Source organism: Lactuca virosa, chromosome 4 (genome assembly GCF_052849685.1).
Source record: "Lactuca virosa cultivar CGN04683 chromosome 4, Lactuca_virosa_CGN04683_v6, whole genome shotgun sequence".
NCBI classification, from domain to species: Eukaryota; Viridiplantae; Streptophyta; class Magnoliopsida; order Asterales; family Asteraceae; genus Lactuca; species Lactuca virosa.
The window spans coordinates 152,368,774-152,380,427 of NC_136429.1; the positions used below are offsets into that span (position 1 = coordinate 152,368,774).

An 11,654-nucleotide genomic window follows, 5' to 3' on the forward strand; every position below is an offset into this window, starting at 1 on the left:
CTTACCAAGAAGTGATGATATTCTCTTGAAATCCTCCTTATATACAAGCAAAATTTCAAGATTTTGGAGTGGGAAGGAGGAGGATACTTGAGAGAGTTTGGAAGAAGTTTGATGTTGTGTGTGGGTGTTTTTCTTGTGCTCTCGTTCGAAGAAGAAAAAGAGAAGGGAAGAGAGATATAATGAGTTGACATGCATGGAAGTATGAGAGATTATAACATTGTTACATGTTGAATAATAGGGAGGTGGCATCAAAGTCAACCCTCCCTAATTACATCTCTTTTTTTTACTTGGGCCGAGAGAGAGAAGGGAAAGAAAAGATTTGGGCCTTAGTGTTTGAGTTTCGAAATGTGAAGCCCAAATTGATAGTTTTCGGCCCATTGGGCTTTTGGAGTGGATAACGACCCAATCTTGCATGAAAGAATGGATTTGTGGCTCTTTAGGGCTTATTGGATTGTTATGGCCCAATAAGGCCCATTAAAGGTAAACTAGTCCATTTTAGACTTATAAAGCCCAAAAAGGTTAAGTCTCATGAAAGTGGGTCCAATGAGAGCCCATTTAAGAGTTTTGAGCCCAAAATAGTCACATTGGAAGTTTATTGGCCCATTAGGCCCAATAAGGAAATCCTTGTCCATAATGGACTTAAACCGGGATTTCTAAGGTTTTCAACTTTACTTGATGAATCTAAGTTTGAATATGCTTCCATAGGTTGAATTTCAAGCATATCATGAATTAGGGTTTACGAGTTTACAGTAGATAATATTTACAAGAGTACAGAATTTCCTAGTTAGAATGCTAGTTGTGACATATATTAGGTAGTGATGGGTGATGGGTGATGAAAATGATGATAAAAGGACTTGACTATTGATAAACCACTCATCTAGCAGAGTATAGATGATGACCACAGACTATTCTAGACAGTCCAGGGGAAACGCAGGCAGGCTCGCAACCCGTAGATGTTAATGAACTATATGTTTATTTGATGTACTCTATCCCCCCATGGTTGCCTATCGACATATATTGCTAAAGGAATCCCCTAAGCAGTATTGTCTACCCGTTGTTGATGATGATCCTTAGGATAGGTCTCTTGAGATCAATATTTTAGGATATAGGTAATCGGGTGAATTATTTGATGTGAATTATATAATTAAAGAACTTAATTATTGTGGGTTCAAAACCCTATGTGCTCACAAGGCCTCAAATCCTGACTCACTCAGTTTCTTTGTATCACAGGTAGTGATACAAAGGCACAAGATTGATAAGTGATTTAAGGAGTTGCTAGGCCATAGTAAAATAAATTGATGTAAGACATGTTAAAACAAGTTTATGCTCATGTATTTGTATTGACGATGACATCTCAAGGTTTTTTTATATATCAATGAAATATATTTCTTCGAAAATACTTCAATAAATATGTTTTAGGAACAAATTCCAAAATTTAATGAATACTCCGAATTTAAATAAGCATAAGAAAAATTTTTAAATTTGCCGTGAAATTTGGGGATGTCACAATTACCCACTATAATACATGTTCTAAAATCATTGAATCACCAAGTTCCCTATCAGTTTAAATTTGGAGAGATCAATATGGCGAATCTCAATTATTGGAGCTCTAAAAATTCAAACCAAAAAGCACCAAACCAAAAGCTACATACCTCTTAAATGACCAAATGCATGGATTTCTCAAAAGATTGGAGATAGAATATTATAATTCATATCAAATTCATATTGAATCCCTAAAAACACCAAAAAAATTAGAGTTTGGTGTACCGGGTGGGTGATCCACAATTTTTTGGAATTCCAAAAACTCAAGTCAAAGCTTCAACGAGCACTAATTTACCTTATATGTTTCTCCAATTGGAATTGAAGCTTGAACTTGAAAAGAAAGCATGAAAGCTCTTCAAAATTGACTTCTTCTACATGAATTGAAGTTTATTTCCTCTTTATATTCTCCAAATCTTCCATATAAATATGGAGAGCAAATGTAGGGTTTCGGTCTTCACTTGCTTCCATCTGTGCATAAATAGCTCTTTATCAAAGGAATATGTGTCATTTTTACCTAAATTAAGATTTTCTTAACATTTATGATCCTTATGAGACCATGTGAGTGATCAATCCAAACTCAAATCTAAATATTATGACACATATATCTTTCATGTAGATAACATCAACCATAAACTCAATATCATAAGATGAGCCCAACACTATTGAATAAGCTCATGAAATTATAAATTCCCACACAATAGACAAACCCAGAATAATGATTTGGTATAATATAATGGATGGTCTTACTACACTTGATAGACCCACTAAGTAGGACAAGTATACTAGTTAGGCCTAATGTACAAGATAACTAACAAAATTACCTTTGGTTCCTTAGGAAATGTACTACTTTTTAATACCTTTTACTTTTTAATACCTTTTAATCCATTGAAAATAAAATTTTAATGAAAGGATGATAATTAACCCAATTATCCAAATTTCAAGTCTTAAATCAAACAAGGCTAAAATGTTACATTAACAACATACTTCAAAATCTTATTTGACATAAACTTTCTCCCTAGACAATTTTATTCTAAATGTTTCATCAAAATGTATTCATTGACACCCAGTTGTTAATTTAAGGTCTCACTGAACCTCTTTTATTGAATTTTAAACACTTAAAGGTCAAATTTCTTACCCTGTTTATCAACCATTGACATAAGGGGACACCAGTTTCAAGTACTAACTAATATGAATAATGAATCATGAAGTGCTAATGCCTAACACATCTTAAACATAGATAATCACAATAAACACTATATGTTAAACCATTAAGTGCTCAATTAAAATAATAACATGATTTAATTAGATTCGTAATTGTAAGAAAACACATAATGATTTAGTGTTTTTCCGAATGTTGTTTTTGTTAGGTCACCCACTAATTTAATCTATCCACATACCAACAATTGGAGTAATCCACATACCAAAACTCATCCACAACAATACTCAAGTGCAAATGGTGTCAAGTTATAAGAAAATTTAAAATTTATCATGACATCTGTTAACATAGAATTATAATCTTGAAATATTTAGTAGTTCGTATTTTTAGAACAGCTAACACACACCCACTCAAATCTACTCCTAAACTATTTTTTTCCACCACGAGACTTGAGCCCTCAACCCTTTAGGGGAGGGACACTTTTTCAAATTCTTGATACCGCTAGGCCAAAGGCCATTTGGTTATTGGTTCCTATTGTAACGTGCCAAAAATCTCAAATAAAATTTTCATTTCTAAAACAATCCAAAACGTATATTCATGTGTTCAAAAAACAATCAAGTGCAATGTATTCTCAAATATCAGAGTGAGTCATAAAAATATAATGCGGAAATAAACTTTAGGGGATGTAGTGCAATCAAGCAGAGCCCTTCCCTTTCGAACTTGAAGTATACGTTTAAACACCAAAACCGTAAGCACAAAGCTTAGTGAGTTTCCCAAAATACCACATACCATACATAACATCGGACATCACCAAGCATAACGGGCCTCGTCCGGCATAACGCCCCCTCCCCCAACATAACGGGCCCCGCCCCAACATACATGCAAGAGTCACAAAGATGGTTAACATTCCACATAGTATGGTGAGAAGACTCACTTCACACTTGAATATGATCAACCAAAACCCGAATTAATCAAGGAACCAGTGCTATCACCCACATATCAAAATATTTAAGATTAGTCCTTAGCTTACCCTCCACACTAAGCATCTGACCAAAAGTCAACCATGTCAAAAGTCAACGATTAAAGTTACCCCATACGAGCTCTACATCGTGACCACCCATTGGCTACGTCGTGGAAGCCAGACAACAAAGCCACCGCGTCGTGGAAACTGAGCAAGAACAAGTTAGTGGATTAAGCTCTTATCCCTTTACTCTAAGAGCTCCAAAGCTCAAATCTGAATCTACTCAAGGTCTTGATGGATAAAGTTTCCAACTTTATCCATTAATACACTCCAATAAGTCAAGATCTCTAGTCCTAAGATCTTAATGGTTGCACCCATTGCACGGTCACCAAACTAGGTCATGCAAGACCACTTTCCAACCAACACCATGGTCTAGAAGCTAGATAATGCACTCAAATGCCTTGGAGTACACCCAAACTCCAAAGACACGAAGATTGGGACTAAAAAGCTCTTAAAATAACTTAAAACAAGATCTAAAGATACAATGAACAATGTTGAGACTCTATACCTCCACAAGGTGAGAAATGAAGTGAAGATGCTAGATCCAAACCAAAACCAATCTTCCAAATCACAAGATGAACTATTTCTTCTTTCAAGCTTCACAAAAATGGATCCACACTCTTAAAACTCACACAAAAAGACTAGGGTTTGGGTGATGACCGTTTCCAGAGGATGGAGACTGCCAAATGAGGCAACCCTAGGAGTTAGTGTCTTTAAATAGGGCACTAATCCAAAATCTAGGGTTTTAAACCCTAGTCGGCGCCACGTCGTGACCAAGACCTTGCCATGTCTGGTGGTTCACAGATGCGTGTTTTCCTAAAACGGACTGCCACGTCGTGGTCATTCCATCACCATGTCGTAGCCTAGACGAAATCCTAAAACTTAATTAATGAAATTAAATTCAGAAGAACCATACCAGAAAATGGGTATTACACCTATTATATTATATATACTATTAATTGTTAAAAACTTGGTGAACAGGAACCTTTGACAATTTGCATTTGTGCCACACTTTTTCCTTCATTTACAACTTTTGCCACACCCTTTTGCAGACTTTATCCTTTTATCGCTTCGTCTCCACCGCCTTTGACTTCGCCTCTTTCTTCTTATCTCAATTTCCTCCCAGTTTCATTCGGAAAGGCTTCCATGTCTCTTGCGATTTCCGGCGCTACCCTCTTCTGCTTCATCTGCTTCGAATCAACCCACCGCCATTATCTTACTTCCACATCTTCTCTACCTCCGATCGGTGGCTTCCAAGGACGTTTCGAGATAGGATGAAGCCTCCCCTCCCTTTTTGCGACATCCAAAGATCGAGTGAGAGAGGGGCGAAATCACTTCCCCCATAATTCTAGATTTCTCTGGACGCATCGATTGCACCACAAAGGCTCGATTTCCCGTCTGATTAGATGAAATAGGAGGATGATGACAGCAGAGAAGTAACACTCACATCATCTGTGTCTCTACTATAAATTGAAGTCCTCTTCTTCTGTTGCTGCAGGTAGCCTATCCAAACTCCATATTTCCTCATTAAACTGTCTTATGTTCGTCTTTTTGTGTTATTACTGTGATTCAGGGCAAGAAAATGAGGCTGATGACATTTGGCTGAAATAAGTTGAAAAACGTGAGGGCGTAAATCGAAAGCATAGGGTTAATTTATTATCCAGGCAACCAAACAATTTATCCCCGATGGAAAACAAGTAAGTAATTCATTTTATTAAAAATCTGATATTGCTTTTGAGCTTTTTCTGGATTTCGGTGTGGTGTAGAGCTGCATAGTTACAGAATTGAAAGTTCTATTTGGTGATTATGGTCTGTAGGCGAAAGGATGACTCACCATTCGTATGCACTTGGGAAAACACCTTCTGGTATGATTCATATACTCGATTGAGCTTTTTGATTTTATATGACATGTTATCAGTTGACTTGTCCAAAAATTGTAGTATAATATGATAAACTAAGGGATTCCAATTCCCCCAAAAATTGGAAGAAAATCATTATCTATTTCTAGATTTCGCCCCTTTTGTAGATTGCTCTTAAGCATGGAATTATCTGTTAATGTCCTTACTTGCTATGTGTTATTATATATAAGATACAATGAAGTTTATATTGAATGCTAACTTTTGGGGAAAGTTGGATTATTACTACACCATAAAACGTACAATTATCAAAACACAAATGCTTCGCCTCTGTTTTCTCCCCGACCGCCATCGAATCTATTATATTCCTGTTCCTTAATCTTATTATATACCCGTTCCAAATTCCACCGAATAAAATGCATTCCGCAACCACGGTTAACTTTTCTGCTACTATGTGTTGCTATATGGTGCTCAAAAAGGGAGGAGTGGACAAAGACTATGTAGAGAAAACTATCATCCTGCTTGCCTTACCACCTACCTTTCTCTTCCCCCTACTTAAAATCAATTAGGTTCCATTCATTTTGGACAAGACATTAACAAGGTATGAACTTTCAAATTCAGTAATCTTCTTTTATTATGTCATTGAATGCTTCATCAGTACCCATTTATGTTTACTTAATTCAGACGAGATGATGTCTTCTGTTCCAGGTACCTGAGTGGTGTCCATGCTACACCAAGAAAACACTTCAGTTATACACACCCACCAACTACTCGATAAAATGCTTGAACCATATTTTTTAATTTTTATTCAAATATATCATTCAGGGTAATCTTAATTGTGTGCTCACTTAGCTTTTTAATCTTAATTTTGTGCTAAGTTATTATTTAATGTTACTTTCTTGATACCATTTTGTGATGGAACAGTGGTTAAAGTATGATGATTCATTTTGCTGGCTTTGTTTCATGATTGAAGAACTTTGATTCCTTGTGCCTACTGCGATATAGATACAAGTTTTACCAATTATATACTCTGCAATGATTGGCTATGTAAGTACATGAGTTTGATCATTTTTTACTGCAATACATCTTACATATTTTTCATTTGGTATTCCTATGTTCATTATTGCTATATTGACATATTTATGAGGCTATTTTTATACATTACTGATAGTTGTGACTCTTATTGCCATAGTTTTATTCATATTTTAAGGCACATTTACTTAAACAAATATATTCACCACATTTGGATTCTCCTCCCCTAAGATGGGTTCATTTTGCCCATGGACAACTTCTTTTCTTCTACCAGCTTTCTTTTAGATATATTAACCTTAGAATAAGTTCTTATAACTTTTGGTATAAATCTTCATTGATTTACTTCAAAATTTCTCAATATTTATACTACACTAGGTTATTTGTCATCACAATTGCAACATTTGACTTACATGTAAGTTAAGGACATGTTTTGGTTATTTGTCAGTGTATCTACACATCATTCAACAAAGACACAATAGGGAAATCTCATGAAGACAATTCATTATAATCATTTTTTTGTATTGGTGCAAAAGGGACTGTAGGTAATCTTAACAGAAAAACTTTACATAAATGAAATGTTTTGAATATTATTAGTAAGAATAGATGTAAGTTTTTATACATACATTACAGATTCAATGACAACATGTGTGATGATGAGAACTCACATGGACCTAAAGAGGTTAACAATTACCTTACTCGGGTCATGTACAATCGCCACAACAAGTTTGACCTTTTATGGAATTCTCTTATAATCGGTGGAGTAAAAAACGGTCACAAATATCTAGGACCGGTAAACTTTTTACCACATTTTTTTTTATAAAATCTTTACCAATATAAATCAATAAAAGTATTTATTATTATTTGTTTTATTTATATGTTGTCAGGTGAGCATGATTGTTGTACATTTTGAGGACAATCTTTGGGAATCACCTGGCAAGCCTAATACTTACTTCCTGAGGAATGGAAGGAGGATTTGACTTTTGAGGAGGGTGTCAAAACAAGCTTCAGGTCAAATTTTCATTTATTTTAAATTTTTTTAATGGAACTTTCTAAATAGAAATTTTGGTGATGATAAATTATTGTGTTGATAATGGAAACGACAGATAGCGAAGATCACGGATGAAGGTATGACCATCTCCCAGCCCTACTCTTTGAAGACTTTCTGGAATTTTGCTTCTTTTGAGAATCCTACACACCTCCCCCTATCATTTTTCTGTTTCGATATAGCTATGGATTTTTTTATTATTCTACAACCTCTTTCGTGTTTAATCAACCTGTAGAATCCAATCGACACAGGAGGTGGTGAGGTCGGCGGCAAAGGTGGTTCTACCGGTCACGCCGCCGTCATCACATGAAGGACTTCGATTAGGGTTTAATTCCTCCAATTTCACCTCACTTTATCTGTATTTTATCTTTGCTTAATTTCGCTGTTTAGTAAATTACTTTTTCCAATTTTAGAAAAGTCGACCTACGATGGGCTTTATGCGAAATTACGAAGATTTGAGGGGTTACAAAAGGTAAAAGGTTGATGCTTCAACAAGTCTCAATTTCCATCCCCCATTTTCATTACACTTTGATTTTAGAATAATTTTGATAAGGTTTGTTCTATTTAGGAACTCCATTTGCATTTTGCTTTTTGATTTCTCTTGATTTATTACATTTGCGTTTGTTATTTTTTGGGTTTACAACCTGAAAGAAGAAAAAATAAAATGACTCAGCGCCAACGGGCGCGCATGATTCTCATCTAGTTAATATTGTAGAATAACATTACATGTTAAGCAACATAAATACAATAAGGGTATATCAAGGGTTTGCATTAAATGTGTATATATTGATGTTAACACCGCTAATAGCCAATAAATCATTATCATATAAATTTCTTTCAACTACCAGTCGCCATTTCATTTATAATTGAATTTTATCCTCAAATAAAACTTATCCCCAAATACACAATCCCAACAAAACCCTCAAAATATTATTTATCCTAAAATCACAACATAAGAGTCATACATAAACTATGATTTGTAACATTAACATATGAAAATATAAATACAATATACAACCAACAAAAACAAATATAAATATAAATTATAGAATAAGAGAAAAAAAACCACAGTTACAAGAGTGTAACTTACTCTATTTTTAATGAAAAAACTTATATTTTAAGGTTTGTTTTCTTAGAAATTAATAGTTGTATTAGTTTCCCATTTTCCAATACCACTATACCATTGCCCCATTTAACTTTCACTTTATTTTACTAGCTCAATCTGACGGCAAGAAACTCTCGAAGCGCCACTGGCTCATCCCCAGCCGTTGGATGGAAATTGTAAATTTTGAATTTCTTTTACCATTGATGACGTTGCATTTTTATTCCCATTTTACCCCTAAACAAGAAAACCGATATAATATATATACACACACATAATGCAGTGAGCTTAAAGATAGTCATCCAAAGTTCTAGAGAGAGAGTAGGGTTTTCTCTCTCTTCTGATTTTCAGGGCTTTCCGATTTCTTCTAGGGTTTCTAAGAATTTTCTTTCAAAGCTTTAAAACAAAAATGGCTGATGACGGTGTTAGGAAATCGGGAACCGTGAAGTGGTTTAACGATACCAAGGGTTTCGGCTTCATTTCCCCCGAGGACGGCAGCGAAGATCTGTTTGTTCATCAATCATCGATCAGGGCCGAAGGATTCCGTAGCCTCGGAGATGGCGAAACTGTTGAATACGTTGTCGAGAACGGATCCGACGGACGGACCAAGGCTGTCGACGTAACTGGTCCTGACGAGGGACCTGTACAGGGAAGCACACGCGGTGGTGGTGGCGGAGGCGGCCGTGGAGGTGGTGGTGGTGATCGTTATGGAGGAGGAGGGTATAATGGAGGTGGCCGTGGAGGAGGCCGCGGTGGTGGTGGATATGGAGGCGGTGGAGGTTACGGAGGAGGTGGAGGTAGTTATGGTGGCGGTGGTGGTTATGGAGGCGGAGGTGGAGGTGGGAACGCTTGTTTCAAGTGTGGCGAGTCTGGACACATGGCTAGGGATTGCTTTCAGAGTGGTGGAGGCGGTGGTGGAGGATACGGAGGTGGTGGTCGTGGAGGTGGAGGATACGGCGGCGGCGGCGGTCGCGGCGGAGGTGGTGGTGGCGGTTGTTACAACTGTGGTGAAGATGGACATTTCGCTCGTGAATGCCCCAACGCCAACAACCGTTGATCTGCCGGAGGATGAATGGTAAATGTGTATTCCCACATTTACTTTTCATCTCCTCTGTATCTTGTTTGCTTTTTTGCTGTCTATGTTGAAGAAGAATCAATGGGGTGATCCAAATGTTTTGATATCACTTTTTTAGTTGCTTCATCTTGATGATGATCATCTTTAAATCTAGGGTTTCGGATATGGTGTCTTACTAAATATATATATATTGATAAAAAATTTGGTTTTTTAGTCTGTGTTAATGGGAATCCAAAGATGGTTGAATGGAATGATATCTATTTTCTCTTTAAACATGTATGATTTGAAATGTGAACTGCTTTTTTGTTTCTCTAAAGATTTGCTACACCTCACATGCAATGGAAAATAGTATAGTTTTCTTTTTCTCTCTTTTACCATTTATATCATAATATCATATGCATCTTATTTCATCTTATCTTGAATATAAATGTCTTCTTTTTCTTGTGAGTTTCCATCTGAAAATGATATTTTTGTTTATTTGGCAATGGTGAAAGTTCTGGCATTTTGTTTGAAAATGTGATAAACGGAATGTTTTTTTGATTTGGATTCTCTTTATTTTTTAAGCCACAAACGATATTCTAAGGCATATATATATATATATATATATATATATATATAGATATAGGCTTAGGGAATATGTGGCATGTACTAAGCTTATATATAGAACCTTCCAAAATCTATTTATATCCAAACTATTCATGCTATCTCTTTTATAATCTATTTATATCCAAACTAATCATGCTATCTCTTTTATTATTCTTATTAATCATATGATTTATTAAATCGATCAAATTTATGTTTTTTTTTCATTGTATCTAAAAACTTAAAGCATTAAAAGTCGTGACCATTTAATCAACCCTACTAAATTCTAAACGAAAAACTAATAGAATAAAAGATAAAAGAAAAACATGTCATAACTCAATCAAGCTTTTCAAAAATCATTGGATATAATTTACAATTAAAAGACAAAACATTTGAGGTATATTCGTTAAAAGATATTGGTTTTTTTTTCTTTATAAACTTCAATAATTATTTGCAGTAAAAATATATATAATTGATTTTTTCATTCCATAATTGAACTTAATTCAATGATATTCTATTAAAACAAAAACTAAAAGAAAATAAAATTTGATTTGTTTTGTTTAAATCTACGTGGTTTAAAAGGTTCTATATGTAAGCTTAGTTAAATGAAAGCCACATTTTCACTTTTGTATATATATATATATTTATTTGGATTCGCTTTTATTTTGATTTGAAATGCTTTTTCCATTATTTGTTATGGTTTTAGCTCTATGGCCAGTGGCTTAATATTTTATATCTTGAAGCTTTCAAAAGATGTGATGGATATATGCTTTTTCCTATTAATTGGTATGGTTGTATTTGAACCAGATTCCATATTTTTGGTGGTATTTTGAACTAGATGCATGCCATCAATCACTGTTTTTAGACCTTTTCCGATGTATGAATTTAATAATAATTTATTGACTTTGTCATGTTGGCATTCTATTAATTTAGTTTAACAAAAGTTATTTACACAGTCCAATGTAATAAAGTTGTATGCTTATTTGTCATGTCCCCATTATATTATACTATTACTGTTATAAACCTGAAGTTAGATATTTGTAAAAATAAAAAAAGACGAAATTGCAAATATGGTCAGTCGAAAAAAATATATTTTTAGTAAAGAAAGATTATTGGTGCATAAATAGTTTAATTTTGGATAATTTGTTCTGATTTTGGATAATTTGTACGGTTTTGATTCTTATGATTAACATATTTCCATGTTTAACATATTTATGATTAACATATTTTCATATTTAACATA

General features: G+C 34.6%; 1 protein-coding gene across 1 annotated transcript; it reads left to right on the forward strand.

Moving 5' to 3' along the window:
- Positions 1 to 9,022: 9,022 nt before the first annotated feature.
- On the forward strand, positions 9,023 to 10,102 carry LOC145107558 (glycine-rich protein 2-like). Its single transcript, XM_079044462.1, has one exon. It carries the CDS (start codon positions 9,164 to 9,166, stop codon positions 9,809 to 9,811), a length of 648 nt encoding a protein of 215 aa, XP_078900588.1. The 5' UTR covers positions 9,023 to 9,163; the 3' UTR covers positions 9,812 to 10,102.
- Positions 10,103 to 11,654: the final 1,552 nt, after the last annotated feature.